We start from the raw sequence: 25,468 nt of genomic DNA on the forward strand, positions 1-25,468 counted from the left end.
TGCGGGGCGGCAGTTCCGAACGCAGCACCATTGGCCATGTCCGGGCTAGAGCGGCGGACGCCGTCGCTGTAGACCAGCCATGCGTCGGCCGAGAGAAAACGGAGAGGAGCGTGTTTCGAAGGGTGAGACAGCGGAATGTAGCCATCCTGATATGCTAGCTCGGCGCTATACCACCGCGCGACACAAGCGCAGACACCGAAACAATCCGGCATGTGATCTTAGTTATTCCCATTTATAAAAATTTAAACTAAATATTTTCGTATGTTTGATAATTGCGAGAAAGCTCACAGAGTTTTTATAGTCGCTATTTATCAGAACCAGTTGCCGCATTAGTCTTCTGTAATACATGTTAAGACACAGCCGAATGAGTATTCAGCAATTTAGAAAATGCAGTCCCATTCGTGACAAGCAGTGCGCAAAAAGTGGCGTTTCTCTAGCGGCCAGATGCCTGTAAGTGGTCTCTACATTTTGTTTTCGCGCCCTGCAAAGCAATCCTTAACGTATCTTAGCCGTACGACCACTTAATTTCGTCGGGTCCTGGTTACACAGGAGGTGCCGTGGACAAGTTAAGCAGTGCGAAGTAAGCGCGCAATGGACGCGAAGCTGCACCAAAACAGTCCTAACACCATCGCTAAAGCAGACGACAAAGCCGACGGAAAGGTCCAACCGACACGGCTACCGGGGCGAGCCCGGGGAACGCTGCGTAATGTCGCCCTATCGCTGCGCCATCTACACTGTCCTCCGTGAGGGAAAAGCGCCCTCCGCCTCCGCAGCCGGGTTGGGAATTTCTTGTCCCGCACGCCACGAAACAACTCTTGGCTGATAGAGGAAGAAAGCTTGCTTTGCTTTAAAAGTAGTTTCTGGGACTTCAACGAAGGATGTAAGGGTTGGAACACGGGACGCTACCCGCTGGGACACAGAGGCCCAAAAGCCAGCTGGAGCACTGGCGCCGAGTTCCCGCTGCAGACGCCGAGTTTGCGAAGGTGGTTGTCGCGGGTTCTAGCAATGCTAACGCGGCTTATTTAAGTGGAGATGTGAAAGGCTGCGGGAAAAAAAAAACGGTTCTAGCCTACCACTCATGAAGAACTTTTAGCGGCAAGTTCGGAAATTCATGCGAGGGGCAACAGCCGAGTCCCGACGAAGGGAGAGGGACCGCAAGATCTGTTTTTCTATGGGAAAATACGATATTAAAATTGGTAAAACAGAAAGTCTGGCGGCCCAGCTTCGCACCCCTTGTGCAAGCTGCGCCAATTTTTTAAAACCCTATCTAACCTTTCCTTATCTTACCCTACCCATGCTCAACTCTCCATGCCCTACTCTCAACGATGTTTCTAACCCCTCAATGAGTTGAATAAGAACATATTAGTAGAAATAAAGAAGAAATGGACGTGGGCAGGGCATGTAATGCGAAGACAAGATAACCGTTGGTCATTAAGGGTAACAGAGTGGATCCCTAGAGAAGGCAAGCGTCGCAGGGGGCGGCAGAAAGTGAGATGGGCAGATGAGATGAAAAAGTTTGCGGGAATAAATTGGTCGCAGTTGGCACTGCACCGGGATAATTGGAGATTAATGGGAGAGGCCTTTGCCTTGCAGTGGGCACAGATAGGCTGATAATGATGATGACGATGATGATGATGATGATGATGATGATGATGATGATGATGATGATGATGATGAATGAGTTGAATGCAGGTCACTTGCAAGCAGAGCTCGTATCCTCAGTCAACTTTTCCCTCTTCCAGTTGAATCAAATCACTTCTCTCTCTCACTCTCTCTCTAGATATCCTGGGTAATGGAGAAATAATGTCCTAGTGGCGTATACGATTCCATTTGTGGCAACTGTGTCTTGTGTCTGGAAGGTCGTGGATGTACGATGGACTGTCGCAAAAATAAGGGAGGTCTCGGTTCATTGCTTAGGTTCTTCTGCAAATCGTTGTGTGAGAAACTACAGTCCCTCAAATACCGAAAAAAACTAAGCAGAGCTGGCAATACTCATAGATACAGCTTGCTATATCTTGCTATAGCATAGCTATACCAAGCTATGTAGCTTCCTAGCTATATCAGCTTTCTAGCTATATCAGCTATATCAGCTATATCAGCCTGCTAGCTAAGGCTATAGTTATAGCTATAGCAAGCTATAGCTATTGCTAGCTTGCTATATCATAGATATAGCTTGCTTGATATATATATAGATATAGATGAAATCTGGTTCAGTGGTCCAAAACCTCGGTTGAAGGTTTTTTTTTTCGGCAGTTTCACACCCTTTTGTGCAAGGATATCTAACTCTTTCTTGATTTTCCTGTACCTCACACGTGCCCGCCGCGGTGGCTCAGCGGCTAAGGCGTTGCGCTGCTGAGCACAAGGTCGCGGGTTCGATTCCCGGCCGCGGCGGCCGCTTTTCTGATGGAGGCAAAAAGCAAAAACGCCCGTGTGTGCGAGATTTCGGCGCACGATAAAGATCCCCAGGTGGTCAAAATTATTCCGGAGCCCTCCACTACGGCGCGCCTCATCGCCTGCGTTGCGTCGGCGCGTTAAACCCCACAATCAATCAATCAATGTACCTCACACGTGACCTTCTCCTGAAACCTCAATAGCAATGTCGCCACTGAACTTCGTTTTATTCTTTGAACTACTGAAGCAGCCGGTGCATTAGAGCGAGTCACTGGCCCAATGAAGGTCGTTAAATTTTTCACATTACGCAGCGCTCAGAACCAACACAATCGACACTAATTCATTTAAATCTGGCCATAGCCCGCAACCGCAAGCGCGGCCACAAGTTCTATGCAGTGGAGATTTGCTATCTTACTCGGTAGCGTAAATGAGCGATGCTGTTTAAATGCCAGCTGCAGGCTCAGATAAAACGAAAATGTAATACACGCCAACAAAACAATGACACATGAGGAGATTGGACGCAATTACGACACGATTAGACTATAGTGTAATCGTGTGTGGTAGGTTCACAACGTTCATGCAACTGCAAAGTCATTGTATTTCAGCCACCACTTAAAACTATACCATGGGATTTAACAACTTTTCTTTTTATTTAACGGTTGTAAGCTCATGTTCGCATGAACGTGCGCTATTGTAATGAGAACGCATGTTCCGCAACAGAACAAGCGCTATCAGGCGTGGGACGCGGACACATGCTGTCTGGCAGGACGTGTCCGGGTGGGGCAGCATGCGAAGGAAGCTTGTTTCGGCGTGATCATAGCTAAATCATTACATGACCCCATTTTCGAGCCTTACCAGGGACAAATCATCCGATGGGGCACTAAACGAAGCCAGGAAAGTGGGCGCAAAATTCCTATTGGCTCTAACGCGTCATGTGGCTGCGAACGCGGGTATGCAATGGATCCAAACCGGATATGTGCCAACCTGACCCGTTGGCTGCAGACCCGAGTACTCGCTGTTGCGACGTCCCTGTTGGTTACTACGTGAGATGTGGCTGAAGGAAAAGCGGTGTGTGCGCGTGTGCGTGTGCGCGTGCGCGTGTGTGGGTGCGCGTGTGTGCGTGTGCGTGCGTGAAGTGGGAACATGAAATGTGAACATTTTTTCGAGAAAGACTGACATAACGTGAAAAAAACTCATGGGGAGCACTTTGCTCCCCCTATATTTTGTCTACCCAACCGAAAAATTTAAATAAATGCCCATTTAGGCCTTCGATAAGATCGTGCTGTTTTCTCCCTGCGCTGTTTTGCCGCTTTTCTGTTTTGTCGCTGCACCCTGTTGTTCGTACCCTTTTCTCTCCTTTTTTTGCGTGCTCTTGAAAGCGGTGCTATTATGTCAGCTGCTCTACTGTCACGTGCCCTTGGTGTATGCTATTGTGACGCTGCCTCTAATTTTCCAGCGAGGGGTTACGTCAAGCTGGAATTAATGATTCATTACGTTAGACGCCGAAGTTTCAGTTGAAAACTAGTCGAACCGTCAAATACCCACTGGGAATTTTAGACTGTGCAAACGAGCGCTAGGAGCCTCAAGACGCGTCGCGGAACGTCGGGCGATGCCCCCAATCATGCCACAAGACGCTTTGCTGCTAATTGGAAAGTTACGTCCCCCCATACCCGGGTACTCATGCAATGGTTTGGAAGTTAGGTGTGGGCATGCTGATATGTCAGCCACTAGAATCTTTTGCATGCCGGAATCGCACAGGCACTGGCTACTAACATACAGAACGGCCCATAAAGGCTACTGACTTGAAATATCTAGCGGAGCACAGCCTTGATGGCGCTTAAGACAGCTATGTTTACTCTTTTTAATATGTGCGTTCCATACTTTCTAGATTACCATCGGCAATTATGAGCTGCATTGTTGCAAAACGTTTTCCATAACTGGCACTGTCAAGAGTGGCCTGCCGAACAAACTGCTCATTGCAATGCATCTCCTGTTGCAGGCTACAGGGACGAGACCATTCCAAAAACTGATGTTTCTCGTCAGAGACTGGCCGTGCGCTTACGAGAGGCAATACGGCTTTGAAGGTGGTCGCAGCCTAATAGAACAGCGCCTGAGGGTTTCCGAAAAGCAGGAACCGGAGCTGCAGAGTGTACGGCGTGACATCTGGTCATGCTTCTTGGAAATTTACTGCTTCCTGATGCCGCACCCAGGAAAAAAGGTATACCTGATGTTCTTAAATGGCACCAAAACAGGTGTCGTGCTCCGCAGGTCGCGTCGACGAAGTCTTTTGTGGGGCTCCTATCCGACATTGACGATGACTTCAAGGAGTGGCTGCGGGTGCTGGTGCCATCAATGTTACAGCCAAATATGTTGGCAGTCAAGAAAAACGGGGACCTCGAAGTCACTTGCCAGGATCTACTGGTTTATCTTCAGGTGTGGTCGCCAAGTACGTTTGTCCCCGTCTTAACTTATCGGTTGTTTCAGCGGCAAGTGGAAATATTCAACAAGGGTGACCTCCCGGAGCCCCGAACTATGTTCGAGGTAAATGATCATTGCTTTGCCTGTGATCGTTTAGTTGTAGCGTGTTATCACCTTCCAGGCAACCATCGAAGCGAATAACTTGACGGCTGTGAGAAAAGCTATTGAGCACTACAGCAATGGCATGAAGGAAGTGAGTAGTCCCATTACGCGGCGTGCGTTCTCAATTCATGAGCTTTGTATTGACACACAGGTGCTTCCCGGAGACGAGCAATACCTAGATAGAAAGAGTCTTCACGAGCAGCATCAACGAGTGGAGGAATCAGCCCTCGAGGTTTTTGATAACGTGCCCATGCTCGGAGGGGTCACCTATTCCAACCATCACAAAGATGAATTAAAAAAGGTAAGAGATTCTGCCGTAAAATGTAGCCATTGCTTTTTGAGGATGAAGCGAAACTCTTTATTGAGCTCCTCAGATCTAGAATGTCGGTCAAGGGCATTACAGATTCTTCTCGTGATACTTTGGAGGAGGAGGTGGAATAAACGTGTCTAAAAAGCAGTTAGCCCTGCGGAAGCGTCCTCATTCCAGGACCCCTTGAGCCCGTCCGACTTCTTGGGCTCTCTGCCCCAGCTAAAGCTCGTCGTCAGGGTCCGAGCTGGACAGTGCTCTCTCCCAGTGCTCAGGGGAGGGGAAGGGCATGCGGGTCGGTGGGGGTTCTTATTACAGCCCCACATGGTATGGTAGAGGGTGCCCACAGCCTCGCAGAAGTGGCTTTGCGAGGAGTACAGGGTGGGAGCCAGAATGTCAGCTCTAGTGGGCTTGGGAAAAGTGTTTGTTCTTTGGTGAGGCTTTTGTGCGCAGGGGGATATAGTGGTAGTTTCAGGCGGTAATGCTGGGTGATTTCGTGGAACGACAAGAGTGGGCCGACCTGCCACTTCTCGCCGAACTCCTAACTTGCCCGGTGGGTCAACTCTCGGGCACGCTCATAGGCAGCTTCGTTGCCAGACATGCGGGAAAGGCTGGAGCCCAAATAATCCTCACGGGATGTCAGGGAGGATGCTGGAGAAGAATCGCTCTGGCAGGTCCTGATATGCAAGTGCTGAAAAAGGTTATACAGGCTTGTTGGCTGCCTGTGATAATTATTTCTGCAGAGGTTTGTGCAATGGCAAGAGAGGTGGCCGCTTCCTCCGCCTGCAGAGAGTGGATGGTGGGAATTGTTAAGCATGTAACAAGGTTTTCAGTAGTAGAAAGGACAGCATGTAATGAGATTTTCAGTAGTAGAAACGACAGCGGTCATAGCTCTTCACTATGAATAGGAAGCGGCGTCTGTATCGACTGTGGTAGAGTTTCGGCCCTATTGACTAAAAATCGCTTTCGCTCGAGCTTCCCTACGAGCCTCGTGATGTGTAGGATGCATGTTGCGTGGCAGTGGGGCCACATCATTGAACTTTCGAATCTCATGGGGAAGCTGAGTCGCATAGGCCTGCGGGTCTTGCAGAGGAGAGCGCAGGTTCAGTTGAGATGGAATTGCTCTACCAGTAGGGGTAAGAGTTGGCTGAAATTGTGGGCGTCCAATAGTTCATCTAAAGTATTGTAGACTCCCAGTCGCAACAGTTTTTGCGTTTAAGTGGTAACAGGTACTCCTAATGCTACTTTGTACGCCTTGCGTATCATCGCTTCCACCTTTTCGTTTTTGGTATTTGAGAGTATGGCGTAGGGGAGGGAGTAAGTGACCCGAGATATCACGAAGGCTTGAAGCAGTCTGAGTACATCCTCCTCTCGCATGCCCCTCGTATTGGTACTAATCCTCCGGATCACGTTGGATAATTGCTCTGTGGTGTTGTTAAGTCTGTTAAGCAGTTGGATGTTCGAGTGATCCACTTGAAAAAGCATGGCCAAAATTTTGACTTGTGGAGTCGGAACAATTACAAGGCCATCTATATGTTGAGGGATGGTTGGCAACGCAGGAGAGGGTTTCTTCCTTCCTTAAAAAATCAGCAGCTCTGGCTTCCGCGGCGAGCATTCTAGGCCACATTGCCGTGCGTATTGGATGAATATGTCAACCGCCTGCTGTGGATTATTCTGCATGTCTCGTACTGATCGATGAATGGCCCATATGGTAATATCGTCCGCATATAATTCCTGCCCTATGCCTAGTATAGCGGCCAGGAGCAGAGGGAGACCAATGAGGGCTATTGTAAACAGCAAGAGAGACAGGACGGCACCCTGAAGTGTGCCCTTGTTGCCGAGGGAAACCGGATCTGATGTCACGTCACCTACCCTGAGAATAGCTTTTCGGCCGTCAAGGAAGTCTCGAACGTAGGTGTACGCACGTCGCCCGCCGTTTAGGCCGTTTAGCTGTGTATGGCTGTGTGGCTGGCAGTATCAAATGCCCCTTTTAAATCCAAGGCTAGTATGGCTTTTGGGTGGTCGCGGAAGGATTTCAGCATGACCTCTTCATTACGTTGATGAAGGATGTCCTGCGTACAGACGTGTCTTCGAAATCCACACATGGTGTGAGAAAGCATGTTGTGCTGTTCGAGATACTTCTGTAGCGTTTTGTGGATTATGTGTTCCAATAGCTTCCCCAAACACAAGGTTAGGGAGATGGGGCGTAGATTTTCTTGGGAGGTGGCGTCGTCGGTCAGGTTTGACGGCCTGCTGTATGGCTTGGGGTCTCGGCGAGAGTGATTAGCAGTGACTGCCTGCCCCTCTCCTTCATATTTATCTAACCGTTGTGTGATTTGTTTTAACATGGCCATCCTTTGCTTTACGGTTTCGGTGATTTGGGTATTCTTTTGTGCCAGCGGGAATTCTGTCATATTGGCGGGTTGGGAAGTTAAACTTGAAGGGGCTATTTGTGCAGGCTCTGTTGTGGTGGGTCCCCGCTTTTGCGTTTTTATGGGCTACAGTTTATCCCTTGCTTGATTTAAGCCTTGAGTGGGAGCAGCTTATTATGGATTTGTCGGTTTTCCTCCCGTTGTTGTTTTTTCTTGGCAAGAAGCTCAGCGTTTAGTCGTTTTAGCTCCGCCAGCTCGTCACGTTTGGGTATACTGGGAAAAGGGCAGGAAGGGGTCTCAACACGTGGAGAGAGCATCTGAGCCCAACTCACCTGCACCGCCGTGGTGTCTTCATCGAATTTCGCTTGGCGCTGGCTGTTCTTCTTCGGGACCAGGGCCTGGATCGGGTCTTTCTTGTCCCCTGGCAGGTCCTCTAGCTCTGGAGCGGGATGTTGACTCCCAGCTTGTGCGGCGACCCTTGGTCAACTTGCGTTGCTTTTAGATGCGACTGCATCTCATTCACTCGCCTTGTCCATGCAGCGTCGTCGGCGTTGTTGTCATCTTTCCCTCCCCCCACACTGTAAAAAAATAATAGTTAGCGGCGCCCGGTTTCGATCCCACGACCCTGTGAGCGGAACGCGAGGTACATGGCGCTCTTCCCACTGCGCCACAAAACCGAGACAGAATCAAATGCTACGAACACGCCTTATATCCTTGACTCATTCAAACTACGTCAAGATGCTACTGATACAACGCATGATGGGGCAATGATTAACACTTGCAATAAAAGAAAAGAAGGTCCCACTTACAGCAACAATGATGGAGTAAAGGTCGTTGCGACAGCCAAGCCCCAAGCATACCACTTAGAGAGATAGACCAAGATTGATCAATAAAACATAATAATAATCATAAAACATATTAATCATACGCGTTACCGACACTTTCACACGATTTCAGAATCAATCCAACGGAAACACCAAGTGAACCCCACGATGCGTCGCATCTACACAGGGTTCCCCTCACGGGGAGGTGGGCGCATTTTTTTCCTCCCACTGACTGGTGGAAGAAAGCGTTTCGGGCACTCCATGATAGCCGTGACGTGTTCCCCGCCACAGAGTGCACACATGGGTTGGCAGTGGTGCAGAACGTCCTTTTGTATCAGCAGGCCACAGCGCTTGCAGTGGGCGTCTGTGAAAGCGTTAGGCTTAAGGAAAACATCGGCGCTGTGATCTGTTGGGTGGTACGATTGGCAGAAGGCGTGGGTCCGCTTGTACAGGAAGCACCTGGTCTCAACTCCTCCGATCTACACGAAAAAATGGACTTTTTTCCCAGCAAATGTGAGCAGTATGGTGCCCGTCTCGGCAAATCTTCTGCACGTGACAGGCTCACAACCAGGCGCAGAGAGAACCACCATTATTTGCTCTGGTGTGGCGTCAAGAGAGATGTTGTGAATCACCCTCTTGCAGGAATTGTCGGATGAGATTCCGTAGGTGTTTACTAGAAAAATTGTGTCTTCAATCTTAAGCTATTGAAGTTTACTGACCGCTATCGCGACCGCTATGTACAGGGTGCTAACGACCAGCATGTTCTGAACCTCATTAGTTCACATCTTGAGATCCCCTTTTTGCCACGTGAGCTTTGCTTCGTGCAGAATGCAGCTGGCAAGCGTTTAACGTCCGATTTTATTCAGTGCTAGGCCATTTCGCGGGCGAATGACCATCTTGTAGTCCTTCTAAAGAAGCGGCGGTGGCGTTGGCTTCCTTTAAACTAGGCTACAGTTCCTGGTCCATTTCATCGCCGGCTTGAGTGGGTTTATGCCTGCATCCGGAGAGGTAGGATTCTGATTCTTTTCATTGAGCGCGCCGGGTGACTTCTATTTGTGGTGCAGTGTTGTTTTCGTCGTCTTCTTTAGAGCAAAAAAAATGCTTTCGAGGACTGGTGGTAAATGTCGTCTACGTCTTAAGGCAATGGTATCTGGCTTAGAACGGCAAACGACGAAGCCCCTGGGGCTACCGCGTGCGGCGACGTGACATCCATAGACGACCCTGAGCCACGTCAGCGGCATTAGGGGTAGCGGTGCACCACCGCCTCGAAGGTTCAGAAGACCGTAAAATGGTGAACATTTACCTTACGACCTAAAGTATGACATTTGCGCGACCCAGATGACTTCACGCGCACGATGGTAACACTTTTAGGTGATACTGAGGGACACTTCACGAATATTCCCAAGTTTTTTGTAGAGCTCTTGAGAATTGGCCAGCTGTCTTCTTCTTCTTCTTCCGTTCATACGTTCGACGTACACTTTCGATGCCTGTGTGGACCAGCCCATACGGCAAGGAGAAACTGTAGCCTCTTTTTCAATTGACGATGCGCTGGGAGCCTGTATTGCTAATGGGTTTGACCGTGCAGGCACAAAATTGCTTCTCGATGCTTTTTGCACGAATCACAATAATTTGACAAATTGCATGCATTTTGATAACAATGGTTTAAAAAAAACTTGAAACTATAGAACCAATTCAGGATCTTGTAACTTCCTCCTCACTGGAATTATTTTCCTAATCATTTTATTATCCACATTCTCACTGCCCTAGCGATTGGTGTAAAAAATAACCTAAAGCCAAGTTTTTGTCCCTTCTTTAACTGCTTTTTGGGCGCTCTTGCATCTGCTCGAGTTTCTATGCCAAATAAGCCGCTGGATGCGAGACTACTCCCCTCGGCTACCTCGGCTAGGAGGGGCAACCAGGCACATAACGGCAGTTTTTTACACGACCACCATAGAATTCTTGTCTCCGAGAATATCACCCGCCGCTGGGGATACTTTATCAGTTTGTGCGTTGCTGTGGGCCTGGAGCTGGCGCCAGAAGTGCGTGCTGGTCACGTTTGCATAAAGATCACGTACATTTGCATCAGCAAAAAGACTAGATATCCTTTCCCCGCATGAAGCACCTTGAGTATTCATGGTGACTTTGAGCAGCGACACCGCGGACCCCCGCTCCCATACATAAGATGTGTTCAACTGTGGCAAGGTATTGAAAGGGGAAGGGTAGAAGCCGTAAACAGTGGCGGTTGGAGCCTTGGACAAGCTCCGGCCCATGGGCTCCCTGTCTGTCGACGAGGCAGGGAGCACCAGACTTCTTTGACTACCAGGGTAACGTCAAAGGAGAAAGTACCCCTGTTTCCGGCTCTGTACTATGGCGCAAGGCATTTTCTAAAACCCCTTTCCAAACTGATCAGGTCCCGAAAAGGGTACGCATCGAAACACAGAAGTTACTGTTTAACAGACAAATATTTTGTGCACCACAGAACTGTACCAAATTTCAGATGATTCACTCACTTGAAGCTGACATTGCACTCACCAGCAAGTCCGTGTTCAGAGTGGCATGGTACCTGGAATCCATTGTCTGTAGCAAATACATGGCAAAGAAACTATCGTCAGGTGGTGTACTCGTCGAAGCATACACCAAGAACGAGTCAGACAAACTTTTGAACCAGAGTAACATGTGTGAACTCAAAATAGCTGTCTCAGCGCACCGCACCCTCAACACTTCACGGGGGGTCATCTCTGAATTACAACTCTTGAGCGAAACACCACAAGATCTTGTTGAAGCCCTCCGTGACCAAGGTATAACCGCCTGGAAACGAATTACCATTAGACACCGATGGCGAAGAGATCAAAACTAAACACGGTGTCCTGACCTTTGACAGAAGCACCTTTCCTGAGATCATCAATGCTGCGTTTCATACGTTGTCATGTTCGACGTAATATTCTTAACCCGCGTAGGCGCTTCAAGTGTCGGCGTTATGACAATGAGGGGGGCAACTGGCGTCAATCCCCGACTTACACCATGGACTTTACGCCGACGATATCACCGTGTAGACCGGTGTGGGTTCGTTCGGTGAGATGCAGGACCGCATCCAAATGGCGGCTGATACAGTGAACAAGTATGCCAAGAATTGTGTACTCTAGTGCGCCCCAGAAAAATCGGAACTGCTCCTAGAGCGCAGCAAAGGCGGTAGGCAGCCGATGCACCTTCATACACATCATGCTGGACAGTGCCACCATCACCCGTTTCCGAAAATAAAAATTCTAGGCGTGATTTTCCAAGCAGATTGCGTAAACACCACGATGATAAGCAAATTAGAAAGCACGAGTAGACAGATTGCTCACATGCTTCGTCGGGTCACGGTCAAAGGAAGAGGCATGAAGGAGGCTGACACACTTCGACTTGTCCAGGCATTTGTCGTCTCAAGGTTCGCCTATGTGACGCCCTATGCGTAACTAACGAAGACTGAGAAGAACAAGTTGGATACGCTCTTCCAAAAGGTACACAAACAAGCGCTGGGTTTGGCATCCTACACCCCCAACGACTGTCTCCTCAAGCTTGGGCTTCAAAACAGTGTGGACGAGATGATTGAGGGCCACCTGCTCAGTCAGCGCTACCGGCTATCAAAGACGTAAGAGGGGAGGGACCTTGTACTAAGACTGGGCATGAACATCACTGATCGCCCTCTAGAATCGATGGAAAATAACCCTGGTGAACTACGCCATAACATCACAGTGGCCCCCTTTCCAAGAAACATGCACCCGCAGTTCGACGAGGGACGGAGAGAGGCGCGAGTTAGAGCCCTGGAGGAAAGAGATGGCTCCTAGGAAAAAGGTTTTTACACTGACGCCGCAGATTATGCAAGACGCGGAGTCATGGTGGCGACCGTAACGAAGATAGACAGCCACGTCACGAGCCTCACTTTCACGAAAGTAACGACGCTACAGGCCGAGGAGGTAGCTATAGCACTGTCGATAACGCAAACACCTGCGGAAGTAATCATCACGGATTCCCAGTCAGCGTGTAGGAGCTACCTCCAAGGCCGCATTTTACATACCGCAATGACGATCTTGAGCCAGAACACTCCAACGAAAAGGGTATCGGTTGTCTGGACACCGGCTCACACTTCTCTCCGTGGCAACGTCTTGGCCCATGAGACTGCTCGAGGTCTAAGCAGCCGAGCGCAGCGAAAGAGTTGGCTAGAGAGGGCCATCCCCTTGACTTCATTCCAGGAGGTGACGCAATACTACAGGCTAGCCCGGCTTGCGCTTCCCCTTGCTTCCCCCTCTCTCAGCAAGAAAAAGGAGCGCTACTGGCGTCTCCTGCAAACGAACACCTTTCCCCATTCTACCAACTGCACTTTATCTGCCCCACGCAATACGGCCCGCCGTGTCGATTCTGCAAAGCACCCTGCACTCTATACCACATGGTATGGGAGTGCCAGCTCAACCCCTCACTTTCCGCGATTTCTAGCCCTCGGTTGAGCGGTGGGAAGGAGAACTGGCCAGCTCGAGCACCGAAGAACCGCTTCGCCGGAATGACCAGGCTAAGACGGCTGAACGCTCCAACGGGGTCCTGGACTGAAGAAACCGACCACTTGGCTCTTTGTATTTATTAAAGTTTACTCTCTCTCTCTCTCTCACTCAGCGTTATGGGCGTGGTACGAAAACAGGCCGAGAGAGGCTGAATGGTGTGAAATGTGCGTAGCATGGCCAACAACATAGAACTATACCAGCAAGACATTTCAATGCTCAAACTGTGAGAACCCCACCTAGCGTTTTCCCAGTCTCGCGACGTCTTCAAAAATGACAAGAAAATCATACACATGAAAGTAACTGAAAACATCACTTTTCCGGAAGCCCGCAAAAACACGCTACGTTTTCGTCCAGAGCATATGCCGACGCAGCTCGCCGGGGGATGGTGCGGCGTGTTGTCTCGTCAGTGACCCGGTACTGCAGTGCAGATACGGTCCTGCCGCCGCACTCCCGTTCGGTTGCCGAAGACAGCCCAGGACGCTGCTCCACCGACTGGGGAACCTCCAGTGGTAGTGGCATCCAGCAGCACTGCTGGGCGAGAATCTGCGCTCACGATGTCTGATCTGCTGCCCCCGAAGGCACGGTGAGGAAGGATAAGGGAGTCGCCCGTTCTGCTTCCGCAGACACTGTGCTGCTGCAGCCACCTGTAGCACGCGGAGCCAGCATTTCTAGAGGCACGCTCGAAAGAGCCTGATCCGTCAGATACTCCTTTGCCATCATATGATAAAATGGAGGTGACGCCGGCTTAACCGGCTTCACAAACCTACAAAGAAAGGCGCCCATATCATGAGCGCCAAGAAAAGCCACCTCCAAGAGTTGTAGCACCCAAGAACAAATGATACATAAGGAACACCATTACAATACAAAAGAGAAACGATGGCATCCATGGTCCACGGGAACTGCAGGGGATTAATACATAACCTAAATGATCTCAACTACATATTTGTCGCACGCTAACCTCTGGCGGTATGTATTTAGGAAACAAACTTGGGTGCTAAGCACAAAACATCCTGCAAAAATTATCAGGTCTCCCGCCTTGACCGGCAGCAGACAAGCAGGCTTTCTGGAGGTGTTGCAATAATCGTTCAAAATGGCTTTGCAGCTCGAGAACACAAACTTACAACTAGAGCAGAAGCAGCGGCTGCCACCTTGCTTGCATTCAAAACAATTAGATTGCTGTGTGTAGTTGGAGCCACAGCTCACAATATGCCACAAGATTTAAAAGACATACTACGCCAGCTAACTAAACCAGCTACCTGAGCAAGGTACACCCGCTGAAATGCCGAGAAAACCTCATGGCAAAATTGTCTCGACCATCAACAACTCAGTTACATCAAAAAAGGTATGGGAGCAAGTTAATAAGCTAAATTTAACTCACTCGCCCTACACACTCGCTCTGTTAACAGCACCAGGTATACAAACAAGCATAACAGAGCATGCAGATATACTGACGGAACACTTCTCCATAGTTTCAAGTTCTGTACACTACTCTGAAGCATTCTTGAAGTAAAAAAACTCAGCAGAAAACCAAAGATTGCCAACATGCGGGGGCACAAACAAAACAGACAGCACTTTAATTGCACTCCAATGACTAAAAAGAGCTCTGTTGGCCGGTAAGAAGACCGCCCCCGGCCCAGATGAAATACATTACGAAACACTCGCACATCCCCTGGGACCTTCTGTTGAAGCACTTCTGAAGCTGAAGTTACTTAACAAAATATGGGTACTGAGAAGAATGCCAGAAGGTTGGAAAAAAGCAGTCATTGTAGCATTCTTTAAACCTGGGAAGCCGCCAACCTCTTCGAGTAGTTATATACCCATTGCCCTTACCAGCTGTTTTGCCAAAACGTTTGAACGCATCATAAATACCAGATTAAGTTTTGTTCTGAACTTAAACAAACTTCTCGATGTTCACCAGTGCGGTTTTCAAAAAGCCATTTCGACAACTGACTATCTCTACAATACCGTACGAGAAACATTTATACACAAACAACATTGCCTTGCTGTCTTTTTTGACCTTGAGAAGGCGTACGGCACCACACAGAGGTTTGGAGTCATGCGTGATTTATTACAATTAGGCATCCGTGGAAGAATGCTGAAGTGCCTAAACGACTTAGTGGTAAACGGTTCATTTCAAGTGCACCAGGGCTCAATCCGTGATTTAGTATAATTAGGCATCCGTGGGAGAATGCTGCCGCAAGGTGCTGCAAATTAGAATTAGGCATCCGTGGAAGAATGCTTAAGTGCCTAAACGACCTCATGGTAAACGGTCCATTTCAAGTGCACCAGCGCTCAATCCGTGATTTATTAGAATTAGGCATCCGTGGGAGAATGCTGAAGTGCCTAAACGACCTAATGGTAAACGGTTCATTTCAACTGCGCCAGGGCTCGACAGTCTCAAAGAACTTTGTACAGGAGAACTGATGATGATGATGATGTTTGGATGTTTATGGCGCAAGGCCAACTGGGGCAAAGAGCGCCAAAACAATACTGATATATGAGGGGTGAAACCTTAAACCCTACGTAAACTCAGCAAAACAGAAGTAAAATCGCAAAACGACAATGAGCATGACTGGTGTATAGGGCCAGATTTCATTATACATGATAGGAAATGAGGTTTAAAAACTTGACTTCTGACAAAAACTCAAACACACGTTTCACGGAAACAATGGCATCATCACCTAGAAAAAACGACGGATGTAGGGGAATATGTTGTCTGTAGAGTTCTCTGAGGTGTTTGTGTCGTGTTGTGTGAAGTGCCTTGCATGTGATTAGTATGTGCACTACGGATAGGGCCTCTCCGAACCTGCTGCACTGGGGTCTAGATGATCCCGTCAGCAGATACGAGTGCGTCGCATGGGTGTGCCCTATCCGCAGCCTACCCAAAGCGACTTCCGTGTGTCTGTTGTGTGAGTCAGTTGTGTATCGTCCCAAGTGTGACTTTATTACGTGTAGTTTGTTATCTGTCTGTTCATTCCACTGTGCTTGCCATTTCCTACGAAGGTGTTGTCGAATTTGTGGCTTAAGGTCACTCTGTGGTAGCATTGTTATATCTACTGTGTTCCTTAGCGCAGCAACTGCGGCGTTCTGATCCGCAACCTCATTGCCAGCAATCCCAGCATGGCCTGGAACCCAGCACAACACCAGAACAAGTTTTTGGGCATATATAGACATAATAGTGTTGAAAACCATATGGACAATTCTGTTTTTGCATGGCTTGTACGATGCCAATGCGCGCACAACGCTCAAGGAATCTGTATATATGATGGACTTCGAGATTTTGTGTTCAAGAATGTGTTGTGCAACGAGTAATATGCCATATGCTTCAGCTGAGTAAATTGTGGTGTATGTGCTCATGGTTCTGCATGCATCAAAGTTTGGTCCATGAGCAGCGCAAGACACTATGGTTGCAGTTTTTGATGCATCACTATAAAACTCTGCATATTGATACTTGTACTGGAGGGACAAGAAGTGCTGCAAAATTGCAGTTTGTGGTATCCTGGTTTTATCAATATTCGTGAAAGACAAGTCACAACACACAGGTTGAAGCTGCCAGGGTGGTAAGACGTCAGTAAAAGAAGATGTGTGAATGTCTAAAAAGGAGATGTCGAAATTTGAAGCTTCCTGTCTCACTCTAAGTGAGAACGGCAAAGGAACAGACGGGCGATTTACAAACAGTGGCAATGTGGATGTATCATTAAGAACACGTTTAAAAGGATGGTCATTCAAAGATGAAATTTTAAAAGCGTACAGAAAGTCCACATACGTTCGTTGGTACTCAAGGCACCACTTATTACATTCAACATATAGACTCTGGGCCGGGCTAGTGCGGAACGCACCCGACGCAAGGCGCAGACCCAAGTGCAGTACTGGATCAAGACTTTTTAGCGTTATTTTCGATGCCGACCCATACACGACACTGCCGTAGTCTAATCGAGACCCGAATAACGCGGTAAAGACCCGGAGAAGCAGTTCTTTGTCTGCATCATAGGATTGGTGGGAGAGGACCTTGAGAATGTTTAGTGTTTTGAGGCATTTATGTTTAAGTGTTTTGACGTGAGGTATGAACGTGAGCTTCTTGTCAAATATGACACCTAAAAACTTGTGCTCCCGTTTAACAGGAATAGGTGCACGGTTAAGCGTAATCTCAGGGTCGGCGTTAATCCCACGCTTGCGGGAAAATACAACACAAGTACTCTTGGCCGGGTTCAGTTTAAACCCGTTAAGGTCCGCCCAGCCAGCTAGTTTCTTAACACCGAGTTGTACTTGACGTTCGCATATTGACAGGTTACAGGATTTAAAAGATATTTGCACATCGTCTACATAGATGGAACAGGAAATGGTCGGCGGCAATGACTTTCGGAGGGAGTTCATCTTAACTATAAACAAGGTGCAGCTTAGAACTCCACCTTGCGGCACACCATTTTCCTGCAAATATACAGTGGAGAGTGCACCGCCAACCCTCACTCGAAAGGTTCGTTCGGCCAAATAACTACAAAGAGTGTTCATCATGTTGCCAGAGACACCAAATGACTTAAGGTCCCTGAGGATGCCGTAGCGCCAGGCTGTATCATAAGCTTTTTCAATATCAAAAAATACAGTAAGGCAGAACTGGTTATGGACAAATGCATCTTTTATGTAGGATTCCAGTGCAAGAAGTTGATCATTGGTAGATCGCCCCACCCTGAAGCCTGCCTGGCAGCCCTCGAGAAGACCGTTGTACTCCAGAAAGTACACTAGCCTACGGTTTATCATCTTCTCGAGGAGCTTACACAGGCAGCTTGTCAGGGCGATGGGACGATAACTTGGAGGAGAGGAAGGGTCCTTCCCCTCCTTCAGAAAGGCCACAACTATAGCCTCCTTCCAAGACCTTGGAAGCTGCCCCGAAAGCCATATTATGTTGTAGAGGTGTAGGAGTGTCTCAAGAGTGTCTGTGTGTAGGTGTTGTATCATGGTGTATGTAATGCTGTCTGCCCCTGGAGCTGAGGGCTTACAGGTGGAAAGAGCAACCTTCAGCTCATGAAGTGTGAATTCAGAGTTGTAAGCAGAATTCGACTTGTTCTTGTCTCGTAAGGGCTTCTTTTCTGCATTAGTTTTGTGTTGCATGAAAGTATTAGTGTAGTTTGCTGAGCTGGACACGTGTTGGAAGTGTTGTGCGAGTGTGTTAGCCTGGTCTTCCAGTGTGTCCCCTGTTGTACTAACCAGGGGCAGGCTCTGTGTCTGTTGTCCTTTTAGTTTTCGTATTCGTGTCCAGACTTTGTGAGTGTCCGTGTATGAGTTTATGGAAGTGAGGAACGCGCGCCAACTCTCCCTTTTCGCCTCACGACGCACTCGCTTCCCAAAAGCCTTTGCCCGTTTAAAAGAAATGAGGTTATCTGACGTGGGGTACCGGCGAAGGACACCCCACGCCTTGTTCTGGGCCTCTCGCGCCCGCCTGCAGTCCTCGTTCCACCAGGGCCTCCTTGGGCTGCAGGACCCACTGGAGGCCTGGGGAATGGACTTTTCGGCGGCGGCGAGGATGTGCGCCGTGACGAGTTGGGCGGCTTCCTCAACGTGTAGGTGCTTTATGGATGTGTGGTGTAGTTGAGATGTTTGTGTGAATGTGCTCCAGTTTGCTTTTGATTCATTAAACTTTTTATGGGAAGATGGACTGCTCGGGCCTATACCTATATACGTTAATGAAGTGGGGAAATGGTCACTACCATATGGGTCTGTGCCCACACCCCACTCAAGACATGGAAAGAGAACTGCGGAACCAATAGCCAAGTCAAGATGCGAGTATGTATTGTGTCCTAAGTTATGGTATGTAGGCTGTTTTTTGTTGAAAAGGCATGCTCCGGAGGATGTAAGAAACTTCTCTATCAGGCGACCTCGGGCATCCGTTCTGGAGGAGCCCCAAAGAGAGTTGTGCGCATTAAGGTCGCCTGTTAGTATGTATGGTTCGGGCAGCTGGTCAACCAGTGCCTCGAAATCAGAGCTCAGAAGTGCAAAATCAGGAGGAATGTAAATGGAGCACACCGTTATCAACCTATTAAATATTATCGTACGGATTGCTACAGCCTCAAGGACAGTGTTCAAAGTGACAGGGTGGCAGGCTAAGGATTTCCGGGCGACAATTGCCACACCTCCTGAAGAGTGTGTGCAGCCAACCCTGTCCTTTCTGAATACCATGTACCTATTCAAGAAATTTGTTTGTTTAGAATTGAGGTGGGTTTCCTGGAGACACATGATACTTGGCTGACTGGCATGCAGAATCTCATACACATCGTCAAGATTTTTAAGGAGGCCTCTGCAGTTCCATTGGATGATGTTTTCACTTCCCATTATTTAAATTTAAGAATAACTGGAGTGTGTGTGTGTGTGTGTTTGTTTATGTGTCGTCTTTCCGGGCAGTTATTCTAGGATTTCTAGGCCTTTCTGTCGGCTTGGACATCGGAGGCCGTTCCTTGCGCTGCGTTGCAGGCAGGAACGGCGCGACATCCATCTCCTCATCGGATGCCAGAAGGGTGCCTGGCGGACCAGGCCCCTCGGACTTGGCCCCCTTTCGGGAGCCCTTCGTTTGAGCCGCCACCGCCGAGGGCGTCCGGGGCACCAGAGGTGGCACGGGAGGGGCGGTGGCGGTGGGAGCCGATGCGGGGCCCCCGGTGTCCATCCGGTCGGCACCCTCCAACGCACTGGAGGACGGGGAGGCAGAGGCGGGAGCGGCACCGGTCCCTACAGAAGAGGTTGTCACCACAACCGCTGCTGCCTCAGCAAGCGGCGTGGCAACGGATTGGGCTGCCAGAGGCAACCCAGGGGGGGGGGGGCGGGGGAGGGACCAGGTCAGACTCGCTGAACTGGGTCCCTGTGGACACCAGACGCCGCTCCGCCCCCCGGCGAGCCGCGTCGGCATACCTCCCCAGGGGGAAAGAGGCGAACCTCTTTCGCGCCTCTGGGAAGGTGATGTTCTCAGTTACCTTCACATTAATGATCGCCTTCTCCTGCTTAAACTTCTCGCACGTTCGAGAGTAGGCGGCATGGGGTCCCTGGCAGTTGGCGCAGGTGAGGGTTGATGATGGACAATTATCAGATGGATGATCATGCTGAGCGCACTTTGCGCAGGTCAGACGACCACGGCAGGAGTTGGTTCCGTGCCCGAACCGCTGGCACTTAAAGCAGCGGCGCGGGTTCGGAATGTAAGGACGAATGGAGCATCGGATGAACCCTGCGTTGATATGGTCAGGAAGTGAGGAGCAGTTGAAGGTCAAGATGATATGTTTCGTTGGGATTACCTTATCATCTCTACGCATCGTGATGCGGCGCACGGCTGTGACACCCTGATCCTTTAGACCTTCAAGAATGTCGGCATCTGTCTCGTTAAGAAGATCTGCCTCAGAGATCACACCCTGCGAGCTATTCAGGCTGCGGTGGGGTGTGACCCTGATGTCCAGATCGACCATTTTCGTCTGACCAAGAAGTGTGGTTGCCTGCTGTTGGTTTTTTACTTCAACAAGGACTTCACCTGTGCGTTGTTTTTTGGCGTTATAGGTTTTCCCAATGATTCCATCAAGGTATTTTGTAATCAAAAATACTGATTGTGAAGCAAGAGGGCGGGCTGTGTCAAGGGATTCGATAACAAGGAAACGAGAGTATTTGTCTGGCTTTGGGAAGCTCATGCTTGGAAGTGGAGGGAAAAATACTTCGGTGCGGCCCCTTTTCAGGGACCGATCACGTTTGGGGGGGGTTTTGAATTTTCCATACAGCATAGAAAAAAGCAGGGGACGGGGGTACTTTCTTCTCAAACCTTACCCTGATAGCCTGAGAGGTCCTGGAGCTCCCTGCCTGGTAAACAGACAGGGAGCCCATCCGCCGGAGCTTGACCTGGGCTCCGACGGCCACCGTTTGAGGCTTCTACCCTTCACCTTTAAACACATCACCACGGTAGGTTACAGTTTATGTTGGGGGCTCGGGGTCCGCGGTGTCGCCAACACCGTCACCATGAATACTCAAGGTGCCCCGTGCGGGGGTACAGGAGAACTGGGACCCTCATTGGTGTATTCTAAGCACAACTCTGCGTGTCGTAAGAATGAACTCTACATGCTCAATAATTCCGAAATTTTTTATGTATTCTCCCTATGTCGATGATCTTCAAATAGCTTGCACATCCTCCAATGTAGTCACATGTAAGAGGCAGGTACATTTAGCTCTAAATAAGCTTGCTTGGGCAGACAGAAATAGTTTACAGTTCTCACCACACGAAACAGTGGCTATTCTTACTTCACTCAAACGAGGCTTACAGACGAATCCCACCATACATCACAAGAAAATTGACTTACCCATACAAAATGAACATACATTTCTTGGCTTAATGGTTTATAAAAAGCTCACTTTCCTGCCTCACATAAATGTATTGATAAAGAAAGCATCCTGAGCTTTAAATGGGGTGAAGATCTGTCACGCGAACACTGGGGTTCCGACAGGGCTTGTTTTTTACAAACTTATCACTCTGTCGTACGTTCCTGCTGCGACTATTGCTGCATTGTGTATGTTTTAGACAGACAATCCTACTTGAAACGATTAGACTCACTCCACAATTTAGGCATACGCCTCTTGTCTGGGGCATATAGGACGTCACCCATCAACAGTCTTTGCGTCGAAACCAATGAACCATCCCTCACAGAAAGAAGAACGATGCTGACGCACTCATACATTCTTAGGATCTGTTCACTGCCAAAACATCTGTGTTACCCCATAGTTACCAAATACTCGTATAGGATACTGTTTAGTAACAAACATCAAGCAATTAAACCATTCCTTCGCCGGTTTCAAGAAACACGCCAAAAGCTGTACACATTACCTGAAATTGCCAGAGACATACGACCGATTACCACCTTGGTGTAACTTTGCCTACTGTATGTGACTTTTCACTAACAGAATTTCAAAAAAGAATTCATCACATGAACACATCGTGCAGCAGGTTGTTGCACTAACTAGAAATATGAAGACCACTTCTCTTTACACAGACTGTTAGAAACCATCACGCTATGTTGGGACTGTAGTGGCACAAGGGAAGTGGGAGAAGGTAATCGGCTACCACAAGGTGCGCCAATTTTCACAGCGGACTGTTGCTCCATTGCTCTGGCTGTAAAAAGAGTAATGCAAGAAAAATAAAAAACAGCAGTATTTGCCCAGACTCGCTCAGCGCGAACACCGCACTGAGTTGCAGAAATGCGGCCCAGCCAATAGTAGGAGACTAATACACAATGTAGTAACATCCGAAGCTCTAGGACAAAATTAAATTCTGCTAGTTCCCTAGCCACATGGCAATTAATGTAAACGAAAGAGGCGATAGATGCCCTGCACAGGCCAGTAACTGAACAAGAAATTCAAATTCATCACAGCGACTGCATGGAGTTTATACGGAATAAACTCGCAGTCAAATAGCAGTGCTCATGCAATGACAAAACTAAAAAAATTCACACGGTTAAACCCACTATATCCGAGTGGGAACCAAGCAGACGGAAAAATCGCCTCATGGAAGTCATCCCATGCCACCTCCGCATAGGACACACACATCTGACACAACTTTCACCTGATGAAACAAGATAAACCTAGATGTGGAGAATGCGACCAAGATGTAACAGTAAACCACATTTTACTCTCATGCGCGTAATTTGGGGCCCTGAGAAAAAATACGTCTTTCACTCTTTGTTTTGTTCTTTTCTTTTCTTTTCGCTCAAGGTGAAGGCGAAATTACCCGCTGCATCTAAGCTGGGTAAACTACATCTAAACTGGTTACAGAGGCGATTGAAAGGCATTCATTCCCAGTTGCTTATTTTAAGGGCGAAATTAGCCACTCGACTGTGGTGTGCAATAAAAATTGTCGGTGATCCCTCTTTCATAGGAATCGGTAAACACGAAAGTGAAAAGCGCCTTCAATGGAGAATTTGAACGTTAAGGGGACCTCCTTCATGTGCGAAGGATTCGCGAGCCTGACCCCGGAGACGAAGTGACGCCGACACGCAAGAAACAGAAAAAATAGCCGGCTTATCGCTGGACAGCAAAACTAAAAAGGACATGCACAGAAACAGCAGCTTGAAACACAATGGTCATGAGAACAACGCCACAGCGGAGGGTGCCTCAATTCACGCGCGTCTCCCGTACACGAAGGCGCTGGCATCGAGACGCCAACTGTCCGCGCTCCTTAGCGTCATGATGCGCTACTTCGCTTCGCCTCTACTCGACGGCAGCACCATCTTAGTGAGTCATAGAGAAGAACATAAGGCGCATTCGTAGAGCTGCTCCCGTGGCCGCTCACATTGCAGTCGGTAGAGCACCACGTACCTCCCGTTGTGGCGAGATGGCCCGAGAGGGCATTGGCTCGAATCCGGGCGCCGCAGCGTCAATGGCTCTTTTTCTGGTGACATCACTCCTGTGACGAATATGACGAGAGCAAAATCTTAGTGCACCCCGGCATAAAACACTTGTGAGTTAAAAATATTTTAGACCCTCCTACAACGAACACACCCCCTTTCACGCCAGTTTACTCCTGGAAGACGATGCCTTTGTTTAAATCTCCTCTGTTTTTTAAAGAAGCAAAGCTCCTAAACAAGCTATAAATGTCCTAGAAACGAGTAAGAACATACAAAAGTAAACACACAAACTTCAGTTGGGCGCATGATGGCCTTAGTCGCTTATGCGGCATAAAACCGAACACAACAGAAAAGCAACAAATAGATAGCCTTTTCTCGGCGTCTAAGGTATATGTGGCAGAAATAAGCGTCAGGCACAATATACACGTCTGCACCACGCAGCAAAATGTAAGATGGGAGATGTCGTAAGAACTGCGCACATAAGTGAGTAGCGCTAGGAGAATAAACTTAACTACAAGCACCAAAATGTGCGTTGGAGTCATCAGTCCAGGACTCCATTGGAGACTCCTGTTGCAACGGCCCTTTACCCCAGCCGACGGTGGGACTAGGGACCGGAGCTTGAGGGGTGGCTCCCCACTGCTCACGGGAAGTGTGTGAGATTCTTGGAGTCTAGTAGTTTGAAGAACACTCGCATCATAGGATTCACGGTTGCCGGTAGAGCAATAACATTTGCACAGCGGGAGATACTTCGTATAAGAAAGGCAGTGAAACTTGGTCAGTTTGGCAACTGTATTTCTTAGGAGAAGCTGGAAGGAGGGCTCCTGCCTTTTGCTTAGGGATTTTTGGGGGCGAGGATAGGCCCTTCTGTCCGACTTATATTGCTCTGTTCTTCCTTAACAGGAAAGCAAAAATTGCTCAGATTCTACTCGCTCGGGTAACTTGGCGTGATAGATCTCTGATAATTTATGGGCCTGTCATGTTGCTCTGAGGTTCAAGTGGCTGGTGTTCGTGCAATATTGACCCTTCTTTAGAGTAACCTCTGCAGCCGGATATCTACAGCTGTCATGAAAATCACATCACACAGAAAGGCTCGACATGCATGCGGCGACTCCATTAAGACAGTATCTTCATTTGCTTTGAAGATGGTCTGTAAAATGGCCGCTTCCGCGGCCTAAGTAGTCCCTGTGTAGGGTCATGGGTAGAGTAGCTACGGCGTTCATGGGTCCCCCTGTGCCATAGACGGCAGAACCGGCGTAACTCAGGCGGTCTCGAGTTCGGTGTGGTTCCTGCACGCTTCTGCCTCTGTAATCCCTACTTGGTGAGTATGGTCCATCTTGCGACGCATATCGATGATGTGAATATTTATTGTTATCTGTGGAAGTACGTCTCGTAGTTGCTATGATCTTTATTCGACAAGCGGAAGAGACATTCCACAAGGACATGTGTCTCATCCTAGTTATTCCAAGAAACCCGCGCAGTATACTGAAAATCGCTTCACTTGAACACATTGTGCAGTTCAGAGCACTGACGCTAAAAACTATGTGAACATCATAGAAAACCTCGCTTCACGTCGATACCACATATGCGTGGGATTCTCCGGTTTTTTTCTAAGGTCACTGGAGTAGGCGAAGGGGCGTTTTTTTCTGCTGCTGAGGTTTCTGCGGTCCACCGAACTAAGAATGTTTGGCGCGTTGCTCTGTCTTTGATATAATAAGGTTTTCTTAGGCGGAGCAATTTCCGGCACTTCTATTAAGGCTAAGTGCGCCTTAGAAAACACCTTATACTTACTTAGAGTGCCTACGAGAACTTGCTGGGAACACCTAAGGCTTATAGTTGCCGTGCCACTGGCGCTTCCAGTTTGCAGAGCTGTTTGCGATACATACGTTGTGTTCATGGACTTTTCTACACGCTCCTGCTCACGGAAGCTGAAAGGGGTTTCAAAACGTAATGACCAGAGAAAAAACAGTCCTAGATATTGACACCAAAAACATTCTGGTCTTATTCAAGGTATTCTTTGCACCTATATTTGCTAGAGTGGTACAGCGCATGTGATGTAAAGTTCAGCGGGAAATCAGCACGGCATTGTGTTCTCACGTACCATTTACTC

The 25,468-nt window shown here is 48.6% G+C and overlaps 1 protein-coding gene across 5 annotated transcripts in view; it reads left to right on the forward strand.

The window, feature by feature from the left end:
- The window catches only part of LOC144172467 (atlastin-2-like), a 59,070-nt gene that overhangs the window by 24,561 nt on the left and 9,041 nt on the right, over positions 1-25,468 (forward strand). For 4 of the 5 annotated variants that reach the window (XM_077701169.1, XM_077701168.1, XM_077701171.1 and 1 more), the window contains 5 exons: positions 4,391-4,609; positions 4,660-4,824; positions 4,876-4,932; positions 4,991-5,062; positions 5,123-5,272. In XM_077701169.1, coding sequence (XP_077557295.1) covers positions 4,391-4,609; positions 4,660-4,824; positions 4,876-4,932; positions 4,991-5,062; positions 5,123-5,272 — 663 coding nt within the window. The remainder of the gene's footprint in view (positions 1-4,390; positions 4,610-4,659; positions 4,825-4,875; positions 4,933-4,990; positions 5,063-5,122; positions 5,273-25,468) is intronic. The other variant, XM_077701170.1, reaches the window with a different exon arrangement.

The sequence above is a fragment of the Haemaphysalis longicornis genome, unplaced genomic scaffold (genome assembly GCF_048455015.1).
Source record: "Haemaphysalis longicornis isolate Haplotype H1 unplaced genomic scaffold, Haemaphysalis longicornis Haplotype H1 scaffold_216, whole genome shotgun sequence".
Lineage (NCBI taxonomy): Eukaryota > Metazoa > Arthropoda > Arachnida > Ixodida > Ixodidae > Haemaphysalis > Haemaphysalis longicornis.